General features: G+C 38.4%; 2 protein-coding genes across 2 annotated transcripts in view; both read right to left on the bottom strand.

The window, feature by feature from the left end:
* The window catches only part of CENPE (centromere protein E), a 39191-nt gene extending 20740 nt beyond the window's left edge, over positions 1–18451 (bottom strand). Inside the window, exons 1-26 of the mRNA XM_019006221.2 lie at positions 18249–18451; positions 17951–18042; positions 17025–17114; positions 16827–16945; positions 15600–15719; positions 15184–15265; positions 14922–14989; positions 14769–14840; positions 13200–13251; positions 12296–12383; positions 11987–12113; positions 11232–11351; positions 10046–10204; positions 9578–9722; positions 8472–8566; positions 8099–8155; positions 7851–8018; positions 5821–5895; positions 5474–5596; positions 4996–5130; positions 4334–4511; positions 3700–3854; positions 1936–2250; positions 836–1147; positions 504–662; positions 3–23 (exon numbers count right to left, since the gene is read on the bottom strand). Of these exons, the coding sequence (XP_018861766.1) occupies positions 3–23; positions 504–662; positions 836–1147; positions 1936–2250; positions 3700–3854; positions 4334–4511; positions 4996–5130; positions 5474–5596; positions 5821–5895; positions 7851–8018; positions 8099–8155; positions 8472–8566; positions 9578–9722; positions 10046–10204; positions 11232–11351; positions 11987–12113; positions 12296–12383; positions 13200–13251; positions 14769–14840; positions 14922–14989; positions 15184–15265; positions 15600–15719; positions 16827–16945; positions 17025–17114; positions 17951–18042; positions 18249–18304 (3183 nt within the window). The 5' untranslated portion in view covers positions 18305–18451. The remainder of the gene's footprint in view (positions 1–2; positions 24–503; positions 663–835; positions 1148–1935; positions 2251–3699; positions 3855–4333; positions 4512–4995; positions 5131–5473; positions 5597–5820; positions 5896–7850; positions 8019–8098; positions 8156–8471; positions 8567–9577; positions 9723–10045; positions 10205–11231; positions 11352–11986; positions 12114–12295; positions 12384–13199; positions 13252–14768; positions 14841–14921; positions 14990–15183; positions 15266–15599; positions 15720–16826; positions 16946–17024; positions 17115–17950; positions 18043–18248) is intronic.
* A 731-nt stretch (positions 18452–19182) lies between these two features.
* Positions 19183–26967, bottom strand: LOC107202682 (radial spoke head protein 4 homolog A-like). The gene is made up of 6 exons (XM_015623613.3): positions 26281–26967; positions 25596–25830; positions 22582–23328; positions 21284–21422; positions 20345–20462; positions 19183–19736 (listed from the first exon to the last, which is right to left on the bottom strand). The coding sequence occupies exons 1-6, from the start codon at positions 26511–26513 to the stop codon at positions 19517–19519; spliced, it is 1692 nt and encodes a 563-aa protein (XP_015479099.1). The 5' UTR covers positions 26514–26967; the 3' UTR covers positions 19183–19516.
* Positions 26968–27322: the final 355 nt, after the last annotated feature.

Raw genomic sequence — 27322 nt, forward strand, 5'->3', positions numbered from 1 at the left:
ATTTCTTCTGTCATTTCTGAGATCTGTGAAAAAATGCACAAAGACAGCTTTTTCATTAATTCAATATAAAATTAAATGCCCAAGTTTTGTTTGATTCACTCTCCTACAGTATTTATAACAGCCTTCTGCAGTACGCTTGGATCTGACAATCATGTGTTACACTTCTCATTGGGACTATTATAAATCATGAAATTATTTATATTTTGAATATAAATCAACCTCATTTCTACACTTAACTAACACTCATCTTCTCTTCCATTTCCCATCCAATGCCACCACTGAAATCCACAACCATGGGGCACACAGGTTAAGCAAAGTTTTATTAAACTGTACATTACGCTTTGAAGCTCTACAGAAACAGCAGCAGCTGGTAAAGACTTGGATTAGCCAGTACTGTTTTCTTGCCCACCTGTTACCAAGGACCTAGAAAGTTTTTTAAGGACATGCAGAAGAGACTAAAGCAGATTAACTGGGCTTGTTTTAATTATTGCATGAAGTTTTACCTGTATTTGCAGTTCTTTAATGGTTTTCCCTAATGCCTCTTCAACACTCAGAATCTGAGATTCTTTTTCAGAAATAGTTTTTTCCAACTTCTTGACAGTTTTCTGGGATTCCTGCAGAGAACTTTGTGTATTTCTCAGATCTTCATGTGCCAAGATGTTCTTTAGAATACAAGAGAGAAAATCCACAAAGAAAATACATATATTGTGTAATATTGGTAAGCATTCCTTGATTAAAAACATCACACAGCTATGTTCTCCTAAACATTTTAATATAGTTTATAAGTCTTTCTCCTAACATGTATGGTCTGTTTCAAAAAATGCAAAATTCCTACCATTGAAACAGTGTCCTTTATATCCTCTCTGAGTTGCTCTGCCTCAGCTTGGAGAGACTCCCCTTTTTGCTTCAGGTCATCTCTTTCCTGGATTAGAATTTTTATTTCTTCCCGACATTCTGTAAGCTGCTGCAAGACTGCCTGGATCTCCAGATCTTCGGCCTCCCGTCTCACTTCATTAATCCTTTCTTCCTCTTTTAATTGCTCCATTTCATTTAACTTCTTCTGAGTCTGAATAAGATTTTCTCTTAGCTCAAGAAGTTCGTTTTGCTCTGCTGTTTTTTCTTCCAGTTCTTTCATTTTGCTAGAGAGCTTAAGGTTGCAAAGGAAAAGGACAGACACTTTCATTGTAATGCAGAACTCTATTATATGGACATGTTATCTCAGATTCTTTTATGACCTTAGAAATGACAAAAGATGCTACCTAGCAAGTTCATAATTTCTCTTTAAGTCACTGCTTATACTCTTGCCCACAATAAATAAGCATTTGTTTATGGAACCTTCCTGTGGTGGCTCCTTAGCAGAGAAATCTTTCTAAAACATTCATGTGAAACTGCAGCATAGTTTAGGAATTATCAAAACCACAGCTGGAATATGACAGCTGGAGCACTGCCCAAAGCTTTGTCAAAAATATGTATGTTTAACTTCCTTTTCTTTTTAAAATTCTTTATTTTTTCATTCTAGTGGCCAATTTCTGTGGCAATTTTCTCTTGTTTGGATGAAACCTTCTAAAACGTCTCCAGTTCCTAATCAGAAAACTTTGTTTCTATGATTTTACATAGAGTAAATGAGAGCAGCACTGATGGGAAAAAAAAACTTACATAATAAAGATATTTCTTAAGAACGGAGGAAAAAAAAATGGTCAATTACAGAAGAATCTGGAGCAAGATGCATTTCTTTGCCTACTAAAAGAGACCATTGAGCTGGCCAATCCTTCAATAAACTCCTGGCACACAAAAAGTAATACCCACTCATGCCAGAGGAAGTCAGTGGTATTGCCATTTACACCTTTAGGAGTATTTCTCCCAAAACTTTCTTTTTTAAAACTATGAATTAATTCCTCAAGTCTCATATGTAAAAAGGAGTAAGCTGACACTGACCTCTAATTTGACTTCATCCAAAATTGCTTTAGACTCTTGTGCTTCTTTAGATAGGCATTCTATTTGGAGCTTCATTTGTTCATTGGTTTCTGATGCAGCTATGTATTTTTCTTCTATTTCTTCATGGAGCTTTTTAAGTGCTACATATTCCTCATCAGACTTCACATATTTCAGTTGTGCATCTGTGAGATTATCTTTTGATTTTTCAATTTCTTCAGACATATGTTTAAGTCTCATTTCATTATCAGATACTTCAGAAAGCAGCTTTTCATTTTCCAATTTTAATAAGCGCAACTCCTCACATTTTTCAAGAATCTGCAGACAGAAAAGCAGTATTAATATATAGTGGTTTCTAAATCAATATTTGTCAAAACTACATAATAAAAAAGGTACATGTGAAGATACAAGGAAATAAAGTGCAGACAAACATACACCACAATACATTGGGTTTTGCTGTGTTGGGAGGGAACCATCTAGAAAAGACTCTTTAAAAGAGAAGGAAGACAGTCAAGCCCGTTCCCTGAAATCCTTCTTCTGACACTTTAGATGTTCTTCAATAGGTCCTATGTTTGAGCTAAGACTGGACTCCTAAACTGAATATTCACATGTACCAATACTTTATGATACTGATGCCTTGGACTGGCTACCTAGAACAGAGGATAGACAGAGTTGGAGAATAAAGTAGGTATTTATTAAAAGGCCTTCAAAGAGCACCTTGGGCAGTGCAAAAGCCTGGCAGAGGCTACACCCAAGATGCACAACAGTCACAGGTTTTCTCAGATGGATATAAATTTGGTCTATTTGCACATCAGAGGTTAATTGTCCAATTATAGCTTCAAGTAATGAAGTCACATTCCCCCAGTTTGCTTCTCTCCTGCCCACCATTCACTTTTGTTTATGCTTTCCAGGGCCTGAGGCAAATGGTGTGACCTTGCTTCCCAGACCCAGAAGGATTGTTTAGTCTGACCCAAATATGAAGAAAGCTAACTAGCATTTTATATACAGTTCAGAGTTATACACTAATGCAGTCCAGAATCTGCAAAATATAAAAGCTAAAAATGTAAGGCATCAATACAGAGATGAAGTCATTAACATCTAATTACATTTTGTTGATTAGTGGAAGTAGACCCTTGGAGGGTTTGGAACTCTTTGCAAAGCATTAATAAGTTGGTAGATTACTTGCCCTGAATAATTTTCACTGCACATACTTAGTAACAAGTGGTTCTTGCAACAAAGAAACCTAGAAAATGTTTGCAAACAAACCCTTTAAAATATTTACAACATACTAAGTCTACTAACCCCTTACTTTCCAGGAAATAAAAAAGTTTCCTAACAAGTTTTCCAGAATTTGAAAGGTAAATCTCTCATTTCTCAAGCAGAATTTTTGCTAAGATATCTTGACATTTTCTTTTGGTCAGTTAGACCAAAAAATCAGTTTTAGAATAGTGTCCAGGATCAAACACTGTTATATCTATACATTCAGTTGTCAGTGGTGACCACAGCAAATAGGCATGCAAATGTTGGGCCAGAAAATCATGATTCATTATAGTAGTCAGTGACTAAACACACTGAACTAAACAAACTTATTCCTAGGTACAAATATTAAATATCTGAGAAGCAACAATTTAACAAACTTAACTGTAAAGTCTCATGTTGACACATGACAACTTTTGGCATTAAAACTTCATATCCAATAGGCTTCCATTAATACACTACCAGTGAAGTACAATACAAAACCAAGAAAAAAGGTTACTTGTTTTTTACCTCTTTCTTTTGCATCTCAACAGTAGTTGGTAGAGATTGAAATTCGGATAGCTCGTTTACTTGTTTTTGTAGAAGCTCATTCTCTTTCAAAGCATTTTCTAGTTCTCCTTTTAAGTCAGCTGCCTTTTTTTCCAGCTCCACATGAGAAAGCAAATCTAGAAAATTAAGTTTAGACTAATAAGCGAGAGCAAGAGAAAAAAAAAAAAGCATGTTTTACATTAAGCAGATTTATAATGCATTCAAGATGTCATATCTTTATAATTCCAGAAAAGTACAATTTACTGCTGCCAGCAAATAAAAAACTAAGCTCCTGGTCTGAATTCTGTCAGCATTTGTTAGGCTGATATCCAGTTAGGTTGATATCCAGTGTATTTTAGAGTCTCTCCAACAATCTTCATTAACTTGACTGTGCAAAATGCAAAATATTCTGTAAGCTGCAATTTTCCAGAATGTTCAAGAAAGTGCTCAAATAGTTACTCCATGCCAACAATACCAGATAGTCTGGTATATTGCTTTATACTGACATAGTCTCCATCTATTGAGGAAGACAAGAGCCAAAGCTTTGCCTGTCCTCCCACTATTACAGGGAAAAGGGAGGAGAGGAACAGTGGAAAGGCACCACCTGGAACAGTACCTTTTGGAACTTTACCCTCCATCAGTGAAGTTAGTCTTGAGTTTTCTTGAAATAAAAATTGCAGCTCTCTCTGCAAATCAGCTTGCATTTTTCGGTAACTGGCTTTTCCCGCTTCTATTTGGCTTTGATATAATTGAACATCCTTTTGCATTTGGTTGTGGTTATTTAAGAGTTCATTCTTCAGGAAAACAACACAACACACAAGTCACACACAGAATAAAAGACTATGTACTTGACATTTAAATAATGCATCTGGTACATTTTCTCTTGTCACTCTGACCAGCTTGACCTTGACACATATGGCAGAATGAAGCACAACTTAACTACATTCCTGTCAGAGTTCTCTAACAAAACATGCCTTAGAGCCATGGCCATATGGCAAGGCCATAACTGCTACTACTATTTTGTCTTTACTCTTTCAAAGCTCAAAGTCAGCTCCATCCCATTTCTGAGTCCTCATCTCTTATCCTCCTTTGTTCTCTGGTAAAATTAGGTCTCAAGTATTATGTCCTAATAATGCCCTAAAGACTGCTGCTTTGGTCTCTCTTGCTCCTGGTAAACCTAAAACTAACAACCCACTCCTATGGAAAAAGCCTTTACTTTGTTTTTATCTCTTTCCTGAAGACCCATTTTCCACAAATGGCATAATACAAGTTACTTGCCATCTTCTCCTTCAACTCCAAATTTTCACTTCTGAGAAAAGCAGATTCCTTTTTGGCATCTAAGGCTATGGCTTCGCTGTCTAAGAAGGATTTATTTAGCTGCTGAATTTCTTCAATCAGTTTATCAGAATCTCCCTGAAAAAGACAACACACAAAGAAGTAAAAAACTATAGAGCCATAATAAAGCAAATGTGTTCATTTTAATGTGGTAAAAATGTAAATGCAGGCTTAGAAAACTTTAAGAGGAAGAGTAGCAGGTTGTTTGAGAGATGGGATAAACAGCAGCATTTCTCATAGGTTGACTTCCCCAGAGTAATGCTGTATAATATGTAGTAATTAACATTTTAATCTTTGTAAAACAAAATTTCCCAGGATCGGAAGGGAAACTGATGTTCATCATACCAACGCTATACCTAAATTTAATCCAACTCAGAAAACACAAAATAATCTCTAAACTCAATAGAAAACTCAAGTTTACCACTGAAAAAGATGTCTCCTTTTTTTCCACTCCTGCTTTTTGTAATTCTTCCACACGATTCTGTAACATTTTTATTTTGTTCTCTTTCTCTTTTAGCTGTTCCAGTTTGGCATTTATTTCTGCCTAAAAGTTGGAGGAAAAAAAGCAGGAAAGAAGATTCTAGTAGTCAGTTTGGATTTTCAGGTTAGTATTTTTATCAAAACTTACACAGAAAGCATTCATGGTTTTTAGACATATCCTCCTCTTAGCTGCTAAGATTAACCCAAGCACAATGATGTCTAGCTTGTCATCAGCAGATATGATATTTCATACAAGTCTTACTACTGTAAATTCATGGAGAGGCTCACCTCAAGTTCCTCATTGTACACTTCAGCATTTGAAACTAGATTCTTTAACTTGGTAATTTCATGCATTAGTTGAATCTGTGGAGCAAATTAAAGCAAAATTGCAGAGGATGTTAGAAAGCACCCACACCAGTAGTTTTAGTTGCCAACACCATGAAAACAAGCCAGGTCTATCTTGTGTTTTCTTTTTTATTAGTATATACTCACACATCTACTTAAACAGCTACAAAGCAAGATGCTGCATACTCTTTCAAAATGGATACATGAGATGCAGAGCTCTGTTTTAGCTTCCCCATAATTAGAAAGAAATCAAGTGCAATTTAATCTGCAATAGTTTTACAAGCAAGAGCAACATGATCAAAGCAATTAATGCAGGAATTGTACTGATACGACACTTCAAATTGTAGTCACCTTAAGAAGCTTTTATGACACAGGGCAGATATTTATGATTTTATCTATTCAATAACAGGAATAAGAAGGTGCCAAAATGGAAGTAAAATAAGCCATGAACACATTTATTGGCATTCTCTGAAAGAAGTCACAAGTAGAAGACCAGAGAGAAATTGAAAAAGCTCCTTTCTTTTTGTCTTTGTTATAAAAGTTTTACAATAAGCACTCATCCACAAGTACTTATGTATAGTCACAAGTAAAGGTAAGAAAATGCAATCTGTAAATTTAAGATGAGTGAAAAGCTTTCAAACAGGCACTCTCCAGTGAGTATTCCTAAGTAGTTTACCTATAAAAACTTACATATTTCATCTAATATATTTGGTGAAATATGGGGCATTTCAGTATTGCTATAATTAATCAATTACATGGCTATCAATAAATGCTTCCATTTTATGAACTGTCTTCAGATATCTGAAAACAAATCATTCAAAAAGCAATTCTTGCAATAGAAACTACTTTAGACATTACATTTGTTATTAGACACTAAAAAACTCTGCAGGAAAACTCTAACTTAGGATTTGTTAAAAACTAGCTAGGGAAGATAGCACATTCAGTCTAGCATACAAAGGGTCTTCTAAAAAGAATCTTAAATACAAGGTAAATGGTAATATTTTATGGATCCATTTACTTGAAGATCCATAGATCGCTGCAAGGGAACACAATGCAAATAAGCACTGGCATTGTTAAATTGTTACCTGAAATAAAAATGCAAAAGGATGTAACAAACTTCAAATTGGTGTCATGATCAGAAGATATTACACAATGTCCAGCAAAGGTATCAGGAAAGAAATGGAATAATACATCCACGTCTCAATACCTCAAGTTACTGTTTTTGTTGGGGTTTTTTTTGCCATAACTTATTTCACAGTCTAGCCTTTAGGCAGGTAGAACCTAATATAAGTAGTAAGTATTTTATACTACAGAATCAGAGCATAAACATTTGGACAAACAAGGAACATCTCCAGTAACCACACAAAGAGTTAAAGAGAATTGAAAGTCAGCAATTCCTATATTCTAAGTTACCCAATAGGTAACTTCACATTTTTGTGACTTCCTGGCACAAAACACAATGTTTTGCTTTTACCATTACTATTCCAAGTATTATTTTAAAATAATTTCATGACTAAGCTAAACAGTATGTTAAAAGGTAATGCTCATGTAGTCCGTGGATTACCAAAATGAGCTATCTTTCAAGTAAGACAAGATCTTTCGCACAAGAAATACGGGAAATATGGTTTAGCTACCTTACTTTAACTTCAAAACAGGTCTAAATGTATATAAACAGCAAAACAACTGCCTCACAGAAATTTAGACTGAAATTCAGATCACATATTTATAAAAATAGCATACAGATACTTATATACACATAAATACATGTTTAACCAGGCTTCAGTATGTAACTGTCCAAAAATTTGTCTGAATTCTACACTCCAAGTAAATGCAGTTTAAATCCTGGGTTCATTCATTCTGTTGTTGACTTTAGCTTATAACACCATCTGCTTGTGAATCAACATTCAAGGCTACATAAACTGAAAGCATTTGAGCATCGAGAATTTGCATCTCTCTATTTCAATGCACCTTACCTCATGATCTTTTTGTGTTTGCTTTTCCAGTGCTTCAAATTCATCTATTTCTGTTTTTTCCTTCAGTCTCTCTTTCATTTCATTTATTTCTGATTTCAACTGCTCATTCTCCAGCACTAGGTTATTGAAGTTTGCTTGCAGGATGTTGACCTCATTTACAGCGATGTCCTAAAGAAGCAGCACAAGAAACTTTAGAAGCTGTTTCTGTAATGTTGGCCTTATTTCTAGAAAATTCAGAACAGACCTACCTTTTCTAGTGCTAATGCTTCACAGAGTTGCACAGATTCTTCAAAGTCTTTCTGGGTCTAGAAAAAGAAACATTCTCAGTTAGCAGAGCTACAAGATCAAGCAAGTTGAACATTATATTCCTTGATGCTTGTCTTTCAACAGCTAGCCCTATTTAAAGACCAAAGTTTAGGTCTGGATCATTTGCCACAAACCCATAGAAGCACAGAACCATACTACAACTTGACAGAGATGTCCAAGAGACTTTCTAGCCAGTTTCAATAATTCTCCAGACACAGAATACGGGTGTTCTACAGAAGAGTAAGGCCAATCTTACTGAGAAGCACGTTATGCATCTGCACAGTATCAGAATGCCAAAATGGATTATGATGTTACCCAATTCATGTTTGGACCAGCAATCCATTCTGCTTCTGAAACTTGATCAGGAACCATCAGGATAGTGCTGTCATACTCAGAATTCTCTAAGGTAGCTGAAAAGAAAGGTATATTAACAAAAGTACCAGTCGATTTAAAACTGAGCATCAAGAATTTTCTCCTAAGATAATTTTACCACATTGGAAACAATCATTCAGTGGCAAAAAACACAGCACTCTGAGTAAGACTTATGACTCTCATGATCTTCTTTTATAAAAGGGAACACCACTGAAGTCCAGTCCCTATACTTATGCTGATGACCTTATCACAAGTTAATGAAGTCTAAACCAAATCCAGAATATATACTTAACTACAGACTAGGAAAAGTTTGAGTGTCAAGGAAAGAACCACTCAACAGAAACCTACAAGATTTAAGAAGAAAAAAGCACCCCACCCTCATACAGAAAAAAAAACCCAGAACAATTTACCTGCAAGCAAATATGTTTGACAGGAGAGGTAATAAGGATGTAAGATGTAAATCAGCAACAATACTGCTAAATTGTACTCTTGACTTCAGTTCAGTTTTCTTAGAAAATTTCTTTTACAATTTTCAGTTCACTCCTCTTACGAATCCTTAAATTTCTCTGTCTCAATCTGATCTTTGAGTAATGACTTCCTATTCTTGTTGAGGATTTGGGGATTTTACACACACACCTCGCCATGTTTGGGGAGAGAACACGGGTTGAAATGGGTAGTCTGTGTTGAAGAACACTTTCCCAAAAAACTATGGGGTGTGGGTAGGCTGAATGGCAAGTGTTTGTAGACCCTGCCATTTCCCTCAAAGCTCTCCCCTTCAGTTTTAAGAAATTAAAAACTCAGCATCCGGGGAAGTTGGGATGGAAGAAGCACTTTCATTGAAAAGTGTTTACAGGAACATTGGGAGTCTTGTTAATTTGTTTTTTAATTCGTGCTATCAAAGGATCAAAATGTAATATGCAAAATATAATGCAATGCTTGCAAAGTTTTTACCAAAAATTTCACAGAAAATGAAATAGACCATAGAACAGTCATTGGATAGACCACAGAACAGCACTGGAAAGGACATCAAAGACCATCTAGTTACTTACAATCCTCTGCATCTCCTACTGATGGCAGAGACAACTTCATTTTTTTTGTTTCAGTTGGCATTGCATTTTCAAAGTCTTCAAAAAAGTTCACATTTGTCTGGTTTATTTTACCAGGAGCCCAAGTAACTCTTCTTCTTCTCTTGGCCTTTAAAAAAGGATTTACAGAAAAAGTGATAAAACCAAACCACTAGGTAAAGAGTAAATGCTGGCTCAGGCTAGTTCTGTATCAGTACCTGTATCAGCAGTTAACTAGACAGTAATTTGCAGTTTCCTCAAAATTACTTGGAAAGCAAAAAAGTCCCTGCAGTCTGTTCAACACAAGGAAATATTGACAGTCAGAAGTTAATTAAAAAGTTAGCCCTTTAAAAATATGAAAAAAAAAAAAGGTGAAAATTTCCCCATGTATTTAATGTTACCTTTTGCAAAGTATTTCAGAGTTATCAGGCAAGATCTGGAACAGGTGCTTACTTTAACATTCTGTTTTGAGGCAAAGGAAGCAGAAGTCACCAGCATCTCAGTTAAGTTTCGTATTCTGTCCTCCTGTACTTTTTGAAGGGAATTTTTTTCTTCCAACAGCTGGGCCAATTGGTCCTTTTCCATTGCATGAATCTGAGTTTTTGAAGACACCTTCCATAAATAGAATATTAATCAAACTGGTGTTTTAAGAACAGAAACTACTCCTAGAGAAAATACACAATTGCTGATACTTAAAAACAGCTACACACATATACTCTTAAGTCTGGAAGAGAAATCTTTAATCCTTACTAATGAAACTGAAGGAATTTAGCCTACAATTTGACTGCAGACTTAGAATTTGGAAATGGTCCAAACTCCCAGAAACAATACAGCCTCAGGTTCTTTCAACTATAACTCACTACCTGCTATCAAAGAAGACAGAAAATATACTCCCAAGTTCATGCCGCAAATTCATTACCATTAAAAATAAGAAATCTTTTTCCTAAAAATTTTCTCTAAGGATATTTATAATTTGTAATAAAACATGTGCATTCGTTGATTTAATGCACTAGAACAGTATGTTCAGTATTGTTACTTTCCTGTGCTTTATGTTTAATCATCTGTGGTCTAACAAGACCTCCAAGATTGTTCCACAGCTCCATAGATTTTTAAGAAGGAAAAACATCAGAGACTACATTGTTTGGTGAGAAGTTACTATTGTTCATTTTCTGAATGCACTTCCACCTATACATGACCTAAGTTTTGCCAGTGATACTCATGCAGTTGCAACTTCCTGAAACTCAAACTGAAGTTAGACATCGAGGGAGGAAATAATATGAAATTTGGATCTTTAACAGACATTTAATCACTTCTTAGATTAATTAATTATATTAATTGTTTCTTTTGATCAGTAAAGTGTGCTGTAAGGCATCACAAATTTCCATTTCTTAATTATGTTAACCTACTGATTATGTGTAGCCAATTAACAATTCTGTCAGTGGATCTCACTCAGCCTTAGCTTGCACACAGAGATGTGTTCTAGACTATTCATTCGGTTTCTATTCTTTCAATAAAAATGGCAGCTATCACTTTAAAGAGTTCATCTACCCCTCCAAATTTAACTGCTTTTGGTTTAAAATGGATGGTCTCCAAACAGCTATCAGTACTAACAACTGATTTATTTGAATTTATTACATACTTCCTCCAGCTGCTTTTTCAAATCCAGAATTTCTTTGCGGTATCTCTTCAGGAGGGCATCATCATCAAGTACTTCATTGACTTTTGGTGTATTCTTCATTCCTTTGGCTGTATTGGCAAACTGGAAGAACAGGCTTTCATGAGCAATAGTTGAAGAACAAAAATCTAAAAAGACTTATTTTATCCCATATTTCCCAACAGAATTAAAGGGAGAGTTTATTAGAAAAATAACAGCATATAATAGGACACAAATATGTGAATTAGCTTATTTTTAATGTATTCTAAGCTTTGAAAAAGTTAAGTTTTCTTTGCTTGATATTAATACCTAAAACATGAAGCATAACATTTAAGTAAGAGCAGCCCAATTTGTTTTTTATTTAATAAAAAGCTCGAAAGATCATCAAAAAGGGAGACAATCCTACCTAAAGCAAATGTACTGCTCATTAACAGTGCCTAACATCTTCTGCTAGCAAAGACTTCTCTAACTATGCTTGGAAAAGGCAAATGAGACAAAAGTGGTTGTCTCCTGCCTGCAAAGTGAGAGAAGGAGCTTTGTTCCAACTTCCAAAAAACTCCAAGTAGACAACCTAGCATAAGGACTGGGAAAAGATGCTGTGTACAAAAAAATATTTCAGGTTCTGAGTTTACAGAAGTCCTTCAGAAGATCCAAGTCATTAAAGATCCAGCAGATGATGTTTTCCACCCCTCAAACCTGTCTACCATGACTAGTGCTGGAGAAGAGGTGAGAAGATTTACCTGAAGAGTGCTGAGTGTCTCATCAAAAGAAACAGGAGTAATTGTACAAATAATAACTGTTTTAGCATTTCCTCCAAGGGAGTTCTGCAGAATTCGAGTCAGCTTGCTATCTCTGTAATTTATGAAGCTAATAAAAAAGAGGCAACAACAACAAAAAAAATCAGATTTCTGCATAAACATGGTAAATATATTTTCTAGAGGTAATAGGTTATTTTAAACAGTTACCTACATAAGTTCATGAATAAAGGATTTTAATTTCCTAGTTTAGCAGTGCTTTATCTTAGAACAGGTATAAAAACAGTTGCTTACCCAGAAGGGTCATCACAAAGTTTTTTGATAACTTGGCCCAGAATGAACAAGCTCCGATTTATATTGCAGCCTTCTTTCAGTCGAACACCTAGGTACCACACATTTTACCATTATTTTAAATTTCAAACAATATTAAGATACATTTTCAACCTGTCAAGGTTTTGTGCTACGTTGTGCTCAGAGGGATTGATTGTACAAGAGTTAAACCTTAAGTGCCACAATGCCCTATTTACCCATCAGCAGGCTGTACCCAATCCTTTATGATAGCCAAATAGCATAGAAATAAAACAGTAATCAAAAGTAAACATTTAGAACCTTTACACAGTAAGCACCTGAGTCCATAAGAATTACAATTTTGCTTCCTGTTTAAATTTTGCAAATGCACACATTTACACATATAACAAACCAGTCTTAGATACAAGTTTTAGGTTAGTAATTCTTTGTAAGAGAGACTTACTTGTGTCCCTCTCAGATCACTTTATTGTGATCAAGGCACTTTTGTGCAGCCTCATGCTGTGACTATTAACAGACAAGCTTCCTCTGAACTAAAGAGTAAGCCATCTTTTCACTCTTCACCTTCACACACAACTCCCTAAAAAGCTTCTTGTGATTTTGTTATTACAAGTGCACCTTCACTGAGTCACCTCCATTCTATTAGTTCAGTGGAGGACTGTTGCTGGGTCTGCAGTTCTAGAAAAGGCATATTGCTACTTAACTGTTTGCACTTCACAGCATTTACAGTCTTTTCCTGAGTAGATCCTGTCCTACCAAGGGGAAAAGGCCTTATTTATAAACAATAAATAACACAATAGCACATGGATCAAATTATTTCCTTCCTATCATAGTTTCTCATAAAGGTTAATTAACAGAAGTTGTTGTCAGTGGAGCCTCATTTAACACTCACCTTCAGATCCTGTTTGACTAGCTCTTTCACTGCCTGCCAGATCTACCAGGTTCTGCAAATTCATTAAATATTTCACAGGTTAGTTCTGAGGCAATTTACTGTAAGTCGTCATAATTCTAAATCTCTGCTAAGAATGCCATAAACTAAATTTAAACTTCAAGAAGAAAAAAAAAAAAAAAAGCAAAGGGTCTGTCATTACTGGAATTAATGCACAGCTACTACACACAACCAGTATTTTCAAATATTGGTACACAAGGGTGTGGGGTAAGATTCTATGAACTCTATTATTCCACCCCAAATAGTGTTTCAAACTCGCAGTACAATAACCGCTACCCTCGGTCACAAGAAGATAAGCGCAGTTTCTCAATACAGAAGTGTTAACTACTAACTTCAGCTATAGGAATCTTTCATGGGAAAGAGTCTAGGTGAGATTATGTGGTGTCCTGTCCAAAGCTGGCTGTATATCTCTCCTTGCCTGTCATTGTGGAGATAAGGAAAAGAAATGAACTACTAGAGGAAAAACCTCTGGGTTTTAAACCTGGTTCAAAGCCAGCTAGAACATTATGGCATCCCATAATGATTTGCCTGAGCAAGTAACCCTTAGTTTAGTGCTTCAGAGGAGTAAAATCCTGTATTAACTCCACTGAACAGCAACAGACCAAGAGGGCCAAAATCCCTCTCCCCTCACCCCTGTTACTCGTGGTTACTCTAAAGTCAGTTGGAACTGAGATGGGATGGAGGGGGTGGTGTAGGAAGAGTGGATACCAGAAGTTATGGTAAGCACAAAAAGCATGTGTTAGTTTCTTGAGATATTGCATGAGCAGCACCTACATTCAGAGCTTTTTCATGTGAAACCAGGACAGAAGGCTCTTTCCATAATGCATGTGAATAACTTAATGCTATTTCCAATTCTGAGTAAGAGTGCTCATCAGATTTTAACATTGTTTCACAAAACAAAATAGTTTCACATTGGTTCCATTCCTGCAGTTGTTTCAGATAATTTTCTGAGATTCAAGGAAAGGCCATAGAAAAGGTTTCTGAAACCTTAATATTTCCCTAGAGATGTCCAGTGGTATTCCCCCCAGTTTACAGTATTTCATATACCAGTAATCCACCAAAAAGATGCTAACTGGGGTTACTTCTGGAAAAAAACCCAATCTTCTGGCTGTTGCAGATGTTATTTTAACAACAGCTAAGTTTGAGGATAAGGTAAGTCTTAAGGTTACCTATTCTACAAGGTATTTCACAGGACTTGGCAATTGTCAGGCACAATTGTAAGGAAGATATATTTAACAAAATTCAAGAGCTCTCTGACATAGTCCTTTATGCTCCTAGAAGATCATGACACTCCCCAGTCCAGCATGAATAACTCTCATGTAGAATTCCCTCTGGTGGGAACATCTTCTCTAGATAATGCCACAGGAGTCTCCCTCTATACTTAAGAAACATCTGTCAGAGTTAACAACAAAGAATTCTTGTAAGTCATTATGAAGTACCATTAGTGTCTCAAACAACCAGTAACAGTAAATTCTCTAGTTAAGCTGTACCCCATATTAAACAGACATTTACCAAGTGGGAAACCATGACTGCTCCATCACAGTTTGCATTTGCAAGGTCACTTCGTTCTCTGCTTTCAATGATCTAGAAATGCAATGAAGTACAATGAAGTTTTTGTTACTTTGAAAACAATAAAACCACTCCCAGTAGTGAAACAGCTTTTACCATTCTGAAGATAGTGTGAGAACGGCTGCTGTGTTCATTCATTTTTGTTTCTCCATAATGGCGATTTCCTGTCAAAAACAGTATTAGAATACTTCTGCTTATCTGATAAACTGGGGATAAATAGACAAAAAGCACAATTTTAAAATTTCCTGAAAAACTTTGGTTTATGAATATAAACCAAAAGGGATACTCCATGGTTCTAAATATACCTGATTAACCAACACTTTTTTAAGCTATCAGCTGACATTGTCTAAATACTTACTTTCTCCTTTTTTGATCCATTCCATAACTTGTTCTGGGGAAACCACCACTTCTTCAATCAGATCTTCTACATATGTATTCCTCTATAGAATAAACAGAGTAATAAATTTTGCTGAACTCCAAAACACACTTCAATACATAAAGTTAACTTTACCAGCAATTATTATGGCATTTATTCAACAGCTGAATGTCTTTTTACTCCAAATGCAAGGGATGGGTAAAGTTTAGACTTTGACCACAATTGTGGCCTAAGAGCACAAGAATCAAACAACAGATTTAAAAAGTTTCCTAATGCTGAAGATACAATTACAGAGATTGTGGCAGGAAAGTTTTCTACTGGATGCTTCTTAGGGCGTTTTCTTCCCCAACTTCTTTTACTCCAAGCAGATACAATACTTACACATAACAGCCACTTACATTAACATCCTCACGAATTCCCAGAGGCTTCTTTTTCCTATTATCGCAAAGCAAATCAGTAATTGTCTCATTGTAGATTTCCATGTAAGAAACCCTTAGCAGGAATTCTCTATCTGGAATCTAATGTTGAAAGGAAAAAAAAAAAAAACACCAACAAAAAAACAAATAAAAACCAGACTGATGGACATCTTTTAATGCAAGTATTCTTATATTGGAGATAAAGGTTTGAACATTGTTCCACAGATCTCTTTCTCTTCGGTCTTTCTGTACATTAGCATCTACCAATATAGAATAATTTTTCTTCTATCCCACCTCTTTCCAGCTGCATTAATGGTATACCACTTCTACAAGGTTACAAAATTAAGATAACTGCCCTACAGAAGCACGACAATAATTCTCCTACTGAAATGCCATTTCCATAACCAATTTCCTCCTGCTTAGGCTCCTTCCTCTCTGTATACCTTGTCTTCTCTCTTTGCTTGCTTAGATTTAGTTTGCTGCTGCTCCTTCTTCCCCTGCCTCCTTGGTAGAGAATGTTGTGGTGAGGAAAGGCAGCACAATGGACTCAAGGAAAATTTTCTTGCTTTTAGTTTACTTTTATAAACCCTCTACTAAGGGTACTCTGCACCTCCTTAAAGGAGCAGAGACCATTTCACTTCACTGGTAACAATTACCTGAAACTCTCAAGGCAGAAGCAAGCACTCTGTTTTAGAAATCAGTGTTTTAATGTACTTTGTCCTTACTTTTATTAATATTGAGAATATTAATTCTTACAAAAGAATTGGCAATTCTTTCATAAGCCTTAAATAAGTAAATATAGTGTCACATTCTTCCTGCTAAAAAGCAGTCTTTAACTGTTAATTTTTTAGACTTTTAAAATAGCAGAATAAACACAAAGCTTCACATTATCTTATCTACCACATTAACAAGTGAGTACCTATTTTTATTTGTAATCAGTTTAATATATTTGGAATATATTTTGTTCATATTCCACACTTCACATGTTTTGCTCCTCAGTTTTTTTCTGATTTGATTTCAACTAATAGAGTCCCATTAGCTTTTTGTTTGAAACACTCATCTTTGCCAGGCTAGCAAAGTAACTGCAACATATAGTACAATATAAATTAATTTCCTTCATAAGCCTCTTGATACTAAAATTAACTTTTATGTAACCATCACAAATATTACTAGTCCTTTCAGTCACTTCAATTTAATAGAATTGCTCACCTCACAAATAATTTTGAACACATGTTGAATTGCCTTAGGGATAATGCCCATGGAATCTTCATTCCCCATCATTGTGTAAGTCTTCCCTGAAGCAGTCTGTCCATAAGCAAAAATTGTGCCTAGAAAGACAGTTAAGCTTTACAGACTATCTCCTGAAATACATTACAAAAAGGACTTAAACACAGTTTTAAAACTTACCATTATATCCTCGCACAGCTGACCGTATAATTGGAACAGCTACACCATCATACAACTGCTGAGTGTTGTCACTTGAGTGAAAGACACGATCTTGAAACAAAAGAAGATACAAAGCATGTGAATCCACTCTATTGCAAACCAAAACAAGATGTCTTTTAGTATTTCTGACTTCAAATCCAATAAATTTGCATAATTGTTTGTAGGTTAAATAAAATATAAGTATAATTATAACATCACTAACACAAAGCTTTTAAAGTTTTATTTTAAAATAAATATTAAACACAGAATCAAGAAAGACACAATGCACAGATGATAGACAAGTTAAAAAAAAAAACCCCTAATGAATGGTCATCCCATTTATTCCTACAAAATTTTAGCTAATTTATCTACAAGGATGAAGCCTGACAGGACACATTAATTGTTAAACTCCTAGCCTGGTGCATGCTTTCATTGAATCTGTATTTTGGGAAAAATATTTGTCGTGGCTACATTCATACTAAGAAGTAAAGTCGATCAGTATGAGAAGACTCAAAGGGAGCCAGTTATGAGGATCCAACACTCACACTAGTCACTTCTGGGACTGTGTTCTCCCATACCCTTCTCCCTAAAAGCTCGGGACTAGCCCTTGTTTAGTCCATTTGTAACTGGATTTCAGACCAAACAAACATGTTCCAAAGCCACTATGGCATGTACCAGAACAGAGAAAGCAATGTCCATCAGGAAGCTGATCCCAAAAGTGCAACCCAGTACTGCCTACACCAGAAATCCTGTGTCCCCCCATGACACTCATTCGGAAATACGAAGCTGGGAGGCTTGGGGGGCATTTAAAGAAGCTCACGGCGTTCACCACAGCCGTCATGCTCATGAGTACAATAGCAAAGTTCCGCGTAAGCATCTAAGTAAAGCAATTGCTCTCGCATTCTTACCGTAACTAAATATTTTGGTACCATTCACGTCGGAAACAGTATTATTCTCACTTCTCCAGTGCAGGGACACTTTATCTCCTGAGGCATTTTCTCTAAAAGAAGAGACATTCTGTTACCTTTATTGGGCGAGGATTTTGCTGCCAAAACACGGCCCCTTACTTCGACCCCCTTTTCTCTGCGGGGGATGCCAGCCCCTCGCTCCGGACCCCTCCCGTCCGCCTCCCTGCCCCAGGTGCGGGAGCGGCGGCACCCAGGGATGCGGAGGGAGCCTCCCCCTGCCGCCCGCCCGGCGGCTCACCTGGCGATGAGCGGCCGAACACGCACGCACACCGTGACGGCGCCCTCGTCCGCCATACCCGCCCGGGACAGGAGGAGCGGAACCGGGACAGGAGGAGCGGAACCGGGACAGGAGGAGCGGAACCGGGACAGGAGGAGCGGAACCGGGACAAGGGACGGGCCCTGGAGCGCCGGGAGCAGGGAGCGCCCGCCCCAACCGCCGCCGCAGTTTGAACTGCGCCCGCAGCCGCTCCCTATTGGCCCGCGAGGGACGCACGCCGCGCGCGGAGCGCACCACTCGCACAAGCTGGCGGGGAGGTGTGGGCGGGCGGCCACGATGCGGGAACTGACAGCCCCTGAGCGCTCCCGCGACACCATCCCCGCCCCCCCCCCCGCCTGCCGGCAGCGCCCAGATGGTACCGCTCGGGGTGTATCCTCACGTCCCCATACACGGGTGTTTTAAACGCCCACGGCGATGGTGACTCCCCCACTTCCCTGCGCAGCCGTCCCGAGGCTGACAACCTTTTCCATTAAGGATTTTTTCCCTAATATGCCATGTGAACCGTGCAACTTGAGGCTGTTTCCTTTTGTCATGTCGCCTGTAACTGGGGAGGCCGACCCCCCACCTGGCTACCCCCTCCTGTCAGGCAGCTGTAGACAGCGATAAGGCTTCCCTTGAGCCTCCTTTTCTCCAGGCTCAACACCCCCCGCTTCTGCAGCTGCTCCTCACAGGACTTGTGCTCCAGACCCTTCCCCAGCTCCACCACCCTTCTCTGGATGCATTCGAGCATCTCCATGTCTTGCACTGAGAGTCCCAAAACTGAGCACGGGAGCGGAGGTGCAGCCTCCGAGTGCCAATGATGAGAAGTGTCACTGCCCTGCACTCAGCCCGTACCTCAATAAGCTGCCTACCGAATCTAGATAGTATGCTTTTACATGTAAAAGTGACACTCATGGGATTTTGAAAAAAATTTATTTAAGTAAAATGTATATATGTATTGACTAGAAAGTGTGAACATCTGGTGGGTGGTAGTTATTAGTTCAAATTGGTATCATTTTAGGAAGTAGACTGTGTTTGCTTAGTCAAACAAACATAGAAAAAGCCTTCATGCCAGCGTGGGCAGGTTTGAGGGGTAGGGAAGTAGATGAAGATAGCTGCAGAGAAAAGCCTACAGAAATCAAAAAAGAAGGCACACTCCAAATGCATTTCTTTTGAGGTTAGCAAATAAATGACTATGTTAAATGCTGATTATGTTCAAACATTTAAAACAATCTGTTTTCTTCCGTATTTTAATCATCCTCCCCTTCCTCATCTTCCTCTTCCTCAGCTTCGGCTAAGGCTTCTTCCTGTGCAACCTTGAAAGCCATTTCCTCTTCCACAGTGGGGTCTACTGTCTCAGTGATTTCTGGCCCGCTGGGGAATTCTGCTTGTGCTGGCGGGGGCAGTGCAGGAGTGTGACTTTCTGGACTGTATTTGTGACCCCAGCCAAAGTAGATGTTCTCAAATTTCCTGGGAAAGAGAAGTGAAAGTCACACATTCATCCCCTGACAAAATATTAGCAGAGACACTGTCAGGCATCCTTACTCTGCTGCGCAAGAAGTCACTGTGGTGCAGATATCCTATAGCAGAAGAATTTTAAACATGGTACCTCTTTTTAACTGCTCTAATGGTTATCAATATATCTATTTAAAATGCTGAAGTGTCACTGCACTGCACTGCAGTACAGTGTAGTGGAATGACTGTGTAGTGGAAATAAATATGGAGCTAATAACCATGTGTAGTGGAAACAAATTAACATTAGAACTACAGAATATAACTAGTTTTGTAAAATGTCCCACAGACACAAGAATATATTTTAAATCAATGACTGTGCTCAAATACTAACTCAGCATTTACATCCATTAACTTCATGCTAGCCTTTCCAATGATTATTTGTTTTCAGTCTTAAATACATATTTACTGTTGCTGTGCACATTTAAGTGGCCGCCTCCACCAGTCTCTGGAATAGTTAGAATTCAGTCAATGAATTAATAATAAAGTAACTCTACCTGCATTAGAGAGGCACCTGTGTGTAGCATATACAGTCAGTGCTGTAACCTTGTCAGGTGGACTCTCACCTGCCAGAAGCAAAGGCATAAGCTCCAGGCCATCGGTTAGACTGCAGGATTGCAATAGAATATTGCGGGATCAGGTTTGTAGAAGCCTGAACTGTCCAAGCAGGGATGTCTTTCATGCCTGGAGACAGCCAAACACACATTGTCTATGAAAAGATGGACTTGATGAGCATCTAAAAAAGTATTTTAGACTGAGCTAAAAGACTTGCACAGAATTCAAGCAAGGTTTATATTAAGTTGCACAACAGAAGAGCCAGAAGTCAGAAACAGTAAGTGTAGGCACTGTTTTCAAACAGGTAGTTTGCATTTATGGGTAGGTAGCACAGGAATGCTCGTAGACCCCCCCACATACAGAAAAAATTCAGTAGCACTCACCCTGATTCTTTTGTCAAGGACTTCTAATCACTTATGGATAAATTCTATACCTATATTTCACCTTGATTAAAGAACAGAGTAGGAAAATAATCAAATATTGATGTAATCTAATATTCAGGCTCCCTTATTATGATGATTTGCTGCAGTGGTATGCTAAGAGATCTAAATACTTATACAACTAATGTATATCAGTGCATGTGTGTATATATTAAACATTATATTTGTTTACACATACACAGACACTTATCTTTTTTCCTAAAAAGAAGAGATAAAAATAGCTGAATGCATTTCAAGTCTTGAACTTGCAATAAATGAAAAGTCTAAGTTATTTTTTCCTTTTAATCTCAATAAGATGGTTACCTAGTAAACCTGATTATTTCAGTTTTAATGTCAATACTGTTAAACATTTTGCTTTTGATTGATTTTGTACAATAATGTGTTTACCCTACAGTGGCAAGGTATATTCCTCCGAGAAGTGCCAGAGTTCTGTAACTTCAAATATTTACTGCAAAATGACAATATTCCTAGTGACTCTCTGTCAAAAACGTCATATTCCATGAAGAATACCTTCATCTTCAGAGATTACAGTAAGAAGAGGTGGTCCTCTTTCTTCCTGTTGCTCTTCTCCCTCCTCCTCTTCCTCCTCTTCATCTTCTTCTTCATTTTCCTCTGATTTTTGAGAAGGATTAACCCAAGAACAGCGACCCTATAATTGATGTGAAAAGTAATAAATACATGTAACAATCATTGAAAGAATACAGATTAAAACTAGTTAAAACAATTGGCTCAGACACACACACAGTTAAGGGATGGGGAGAAGAAAAGTACATATCCCATAACTGATATACTGTTAACAGAATATTGTATTCTCTTGGCAGAATGCTCCCCTCACTCCTCCCCTCATTCATTCCTGCTTACTGTTTGAGAATTACCTTATACCTCTGTAATCAGCCTTTTGTAATTTTGTATTCTTCAGTTCCTGGCCAGTTTGGATTAACAGGTACTGCAAACTATGAGCTTACCCCTTCTTCTTAAAATCTGCTTTGTTATTTGGTTATGAGTCTGAGAAACATAACAGAATGCTCTTAAGATTCTAATGCATATAAATTTTATTTCTTACAACTATTGTTTGGCTGGTAGTCACTTTAAACCTTATTTCCTATCATTTGCTGTTATTTTACACTAGCATCCTTGAATTGATAAGACTGGCCATCAAACCATCCAGCAATGAAAACCTAACTAAACTAATACCTCTTTCTAGCGCTCATCTGATAGAACAATTTTTTAAGTTTTTTTCATTTGAATGCTTAAAACCAGAAAGTATAAAACAAAAAATTAAATACAAGAAAACACCAAGTAAGTTCCATTTGGCATACAAACATAAGCTATCTGCTTTTTAGCATCCTACCCAAGAAAAGAGATTTTTAAACACTTTTGTCAAATAAGGATCTCAAAGCAGAAAACCTAATACAGAAGACTGCAAGAAATGATTGTTATCTATCAGGACCTAGCTCCATACTGTTATTTAAAGACAGGTTTCAATCAATAGTTTTCAAAGAACACATCACTGGAAAAAGTACTAAACCTAGAACTTTCATAAATACATATATATATCTGGTATATGTAAATACATACAAGATATTTATATATTGTATACTATATAAAATATATGTTTTATGTGTAAGACATTTTGGTATTATACATGATATAAAATATATTTTCTATATAAAAATCTTTCCATCCAATATAATTTCTGGTGAATAGTTTGCATGTGCAGGTGAGGAGTGTCATCCACATTCTGTAACCCTATAAGCACTGCAGTGTGAGCGGTATCCAAGGTCCATGGGAGCTATGCTGGCACACACCTGATTTAGAATGCCCTTGACATGGTGTGCCCACATTGTGAGGGACTCCACCATTTCAACCACAGGAGGAGGCTCAAACTCGGGATTTTCCTCATATGTATCTGCTCCTTCTTCTTCTTCTTCCTCCTCTGCAAACTGGTAAAACCCAGTGGGAGAGACATGGGTTCCTGCTGAGATTCGAGCTATCTGTGCACGCAGGTAATTGGCCTCATTTCCAGGAAAAGGAGGAAAGGTCACAACAGGAGCGTCCAGCCGACCAGTGAAGAACTTCTTGATTTTCCTGGCACAGACAATCTGGGCTGGTGTCACTGGAGGCAACTTCATCCAGGGTTTGCCTGGCTCATTACAGACAAAGTAGACATATTTATTAGTCCCAGTCCCATTTGCTTCTTTTGGGATCTCAGGTGGGGGTTTATAGGTGGACTTTGGTGGTTCAGCTTCTTTTTCTTTCTGCTCTTCTTCTTCTTCACCCTCACCCAACTCTTTCTCTCCTTCCGCAATAGTTTCCTCTCCTTCCTCTTCTATTTCTTCCTCCTCTTCCCCTTCCCGTAACTGTACTTCAGCTATAATATAGTTCATTTCCAGGCCCAAAATTTTGCCCCAGAAGCGACAGGTCTGGATTGGATGAACATTAATTAGATTTTTAAGGGCAAGGAATATGTAATAGGATTCATCTTTGTTCAAGCCAATTCCAGCCTGTTCAAAATAAAAGGCTGTTTCCATCACATTTGGTAGAGAGGGCTGTCCCTAGGAAAGAAGATTCAGAGTTAGAGCTAAAGAATAGGATAATTATTTCTTTTAAAACTGAACATGTTATCCATTGGACATTATACTTCATTTCCTGTAGTGCCAGTCATTATCTCAAAGTGCTTTGCAGACTGTCCTAGGCTGCAATGCAAGATGTAATCAAAAGTAAGTATTCTATTACCATCTGTTAAAACCAGGCGGGGCACTGCTCTTTATCTCTTCCATGACCCATCCTCCCTCCAGGGGGATCTTGTCTGTTAATCATCCACTGAGTCTCACTGCATGACTGATAAAATTACATCATCCCATTGTGAGATGCTCCACCCAGGGGGAGGAGCCAAGCATTCCTACCTGGATATAATCTGAGACTCAGAACACCACAGGCAGACTTTCTCCACTGGATTCCAGAAGACCAGACTATTCTATATCACCATCAGACCTTCAGAAGAAAACTGCACCCTTCTATGGGATCATTGCTTCAACAGAGCCACATCTATCACTTCAGGAGGGCTACAGCCACCACTTAAACAGACTGCTACCAACACCCTGACCAACAGGCTGTCAGGTTGTATTCTGTCAGTGCTCCTTGTACTATTGCATTTCATTTTCATTTTCCTATTAAGTTGTAGTTTTTTTCTTTATTTATACATACTAGTAAAGAATGTAGTTATTCCTACTCCCATATCTTTGCCTAAGAAACCTTCATTTCAAAATGATAATAATTCAGAGGGAGGGGGTTTACATTTTCCATTTCAAGGGAGGCTCCTGCCTTCCTTAGCAGACACTTTTCAAACCAAGGCACAGACATTCATTCACTATTATTTTTACTATCATTTAGAAAAATTTAAAATCTTTTAGTGGTAAAGAAGAGAACACAGATGAACTGCAGCTCTTAGAAGACAGGAGTTCAAAATTCAACTCCTAATTACTGCAAAATAAGGAAAGTCAGCATACTTACACAAGATCTACAAGGGATTCAGCGCTAGGGCATGTCAGGTAAGAGGCCTTGATGCCAAACAGTGACACTGTTGCCCCTTGTGTTGTAGATAATAGAGATTTTATATATTCTGGCACCAGACCAACAACACTTCACTGGGGTGAATGTTGCTTGGTATACAGCTCCTTGCAGTTTTTAAAATATTTCCCCCTGCTCTTATCAAAGTCCACTGTAAGACTCAATCTGGCTTCAGTGGAAGCAGAACAAGGTCAATAATCAAGTATTTCCAGTTGCTCTACCACCCTCATTTAATGGCGGGTAGGTGATCATACAACACAGAGTTATCAGAAGTTGGATATGACAGGGGGAGGAATTTGGAAGAATGAGTGCTACTTTCATATGGAATTTCTTTCAATCTGACAGGTTTCTTATATCAAAGGAAGATCGACAGGAGTATGAAAAATTTAGAATTGCTTTCTGAAATTTTTGTCCTACATTTTTATCCATTTTCAGCATCCTATACTGTTAATGTAAGATACACAGGAGGCCATAGAAAATATGAAGGATTATCTCTTCTGTGGTTGGTATTTGTAGTCTGTGATGGCAATTCATTTGAATATACTGGTTAACTTCATATGCAAATCAACATCTTGTTGAATGATTTTCCTTGGCTGTTAGAATTCTCATTTATATTCTTGTATTTATCATTATAAGATGAGAATGATTCTGCATATAAGCAAGTGAATAATGAAAAATCCTGTTTTAAGAAGTGTCTTTTCAATGGTATTAGTTCTTCATTAAAACCAGATAGTGTTTCAGTTGGAGAAGGACAGACTGGAACCAACCAGGAGCTGGAAGAATCACAAAATTCTGCATTCTGCTATTTTACAGTCGCAGCTGTGCACAATATTGTCTAACTGGCATCAAGAATTATGGTCACTTTAGGTAAAGAAACATCCCTTTTATATAAAGAAAATAAACTTGGATGCAATATTCTATGCTGAACTGGCATATGGGACATATTATAAACCTTACTTTCTGTTCATCACCTTTAGAACATCCCTGATTATAAAGGCTCAGGATATTAGATTTACTACAGGAAAAAATCACAACTAAGTAACCAAATGTTTTTTTTCTTCAGAACTAGATATGGGACGAGCTCAGCTGTGAAGAGGGTACATGGTGCTGTGACTACAATTATTTGTATGGTCAGGAGGGACAGTCCTACAGAAGAAACCACAACTTCCTCCCTTTCCCCTTTCCCTTCCCACCATCCACCCACCCCTTCCCTGCTATATTTGGTACCTGTTTCACTCCGATAAAAACTCACCATCTCTTCTTCTACTTCTTCATGTTCTTCTTCTCCACCTTCCTTGACGAACAAAGCTTTACACTTTTCTGCAGCTTCAAATGTTGGAGGAATCAGATGTTCATCTCGGAGAGTGTCCATTTTTTTCCGAAACTGAGTCCACTTCACATCCTTGCTGATATTCTCAATTATGTCTACTGCATTTGTGGGCTGTTCATCCAGGATCTTTGTTAGTATATTAGCCAAATGATCATATCTGTCATATAAATATAAATATTGTTGGCTTACTATACATAAGTCTTAGAATATTATTCTAGTAAAAAAAGATAGAGGCTAATAATCTGGATATTTGGAGAAATCATTGGAATAGTTAGAAGGAGATCATGGAGAGTTAAGGCAAATTAGAGTTAAAGCTAGTCTGATTAAGAGCATTCCCATCTTCCATTTCTAATATATACCTCATCTATCTATGAGCTGAATCTGAACTTAAACTTACTCTCAATCATATCAATTCCTTTTTGAACTCTCTATACAATTCCATTAGGAATTTTGGTTCTGAAATATGTTGGACACATGCAAGTATCACTAGTGATGAGATATTGCGTGTATAACATCCCGTTCTATATGTACCTCCTGTTGTCCTTTTACCTTTCTCTCCACTCATAACTTCCTACCCTTTTTGATTGCGATCCTTTTTCAGACTTACAAATTCAGGCCAGATTTTGTGCTGGTCTTCAGTAAATAAGCTTTTGCATTCTTGATTGCCATCATCTGGGCTTGGGGATCAGGAATCTCATCCTCATATGGGCTGTATCTGGGCTGGTCAAGACCATAGCCCGGTTCGTGTGGCTGGTAAGGGCCATGCCCACGTTCATAGGCATCCTGTGGGTCGGCACTTTGTGGTTCCTCCGAAGGGTCTAATCCCAGTGACTCGTCCATGCTGTGCCTTGTCCCCGGTGCCTGGAGAGCCTTGTCCCTGGCTGATGTTTAGCTGTGGCACCTGCAGCGGCTGGCGCTGCCGGCCGTGGGTGGCCGGGGTGTTGAACTGGCCTCTGTGACCGACACCGTGCTTGTCCTGCTGCACCCGTGTGGCCGACACTTCTCCTTTGGCCCTGTGCTCGCTGGGGGTCCTGCTGCGGCTGAGAGATGCTTTTCCTCAGTCCTCGTGGCTGCTCGGACCCTCGCCTTATCTTCTGGGTATTCCCAGGGAGCCGGTCCCGGTTCCGACGTCTGAGGCTGAGGAGGGTCCCAGAGGGCGGCTGCCCGGGGCCCCGCTGGGGCGGCTGAGCAGAGTGGGGGCTGTGTCCGGCCCACAGGCGGGCTCGCTCCTGCCCTTCCCGCGGCCCGGGCTGGGGACGGGGGCTCGCCGGGGGCCCGGGCTGGGGACGGGGGCTCGCCGGGGGCCCGGCCCAGGGACACCGCGCAGCCCCTGAGCAACAACGGCGGCGGCGGGCGGGGCGTCGCCGGGGGAACGCGGCCGCGGGGAGGAGGACAGCCCCAGTGACCCGCCCCAGCTGCCACTCCCCTTTCCAGTGGGGCTTTTAAGCCCTTCTTTATTACTTTCAGTGGCACTTACGGGGTGATAGTAAAAGGAAGGTGGGTGAGGCTGAGTGGTACGGGGGTCCTGAGCAATGTGCTCTAATGATTGGCGTCATTGCTTATGGTATCAGGTGAGAAATAGGTGATGTCTAATGTCCCTTCCAACCCAAACTAGTCCTGTGAAACCATCAAATGCTTTTAATGCTTTT

This window comes from Parus major, chromosome 4 (genome assembly GCF_001522545.3).
Source record: "Parus major isolate Abel chromosome 4, Parus_major1.1, whole genome shotgun sequence".
NCBI classification, from domain to species: Eukaryota; Metazoa; Chordata; class Aves; order Passeriformes; family Paridae; genus Parus; species Parus major.

Excerpts from the sequence above, each read along its gene's own strand:
- LOC107202682 (XM_015623613.3), bottom strand. The coding sequence starts at position 26,513 with ATGGACGAGTCACTGGGATTAGACCCTTCGGAGGAACCACAAAGTGCC. Across the intron at positions 25,831-26,280 it reads ACAAAATCTGGCCTGAATTT|ATATGATCATTTGGCTAATA; the intron begins GTAAGTCTGAAA and ends TTTATATGACAG. Across the intron at positions 19,737-20,344 it reads TATGCCTTTGCTTCTGGCAG|GAAATTTGAGAACATCTACT; the intron begins GTGAGAGTCCAC and ends TCTCTTTCCCAG.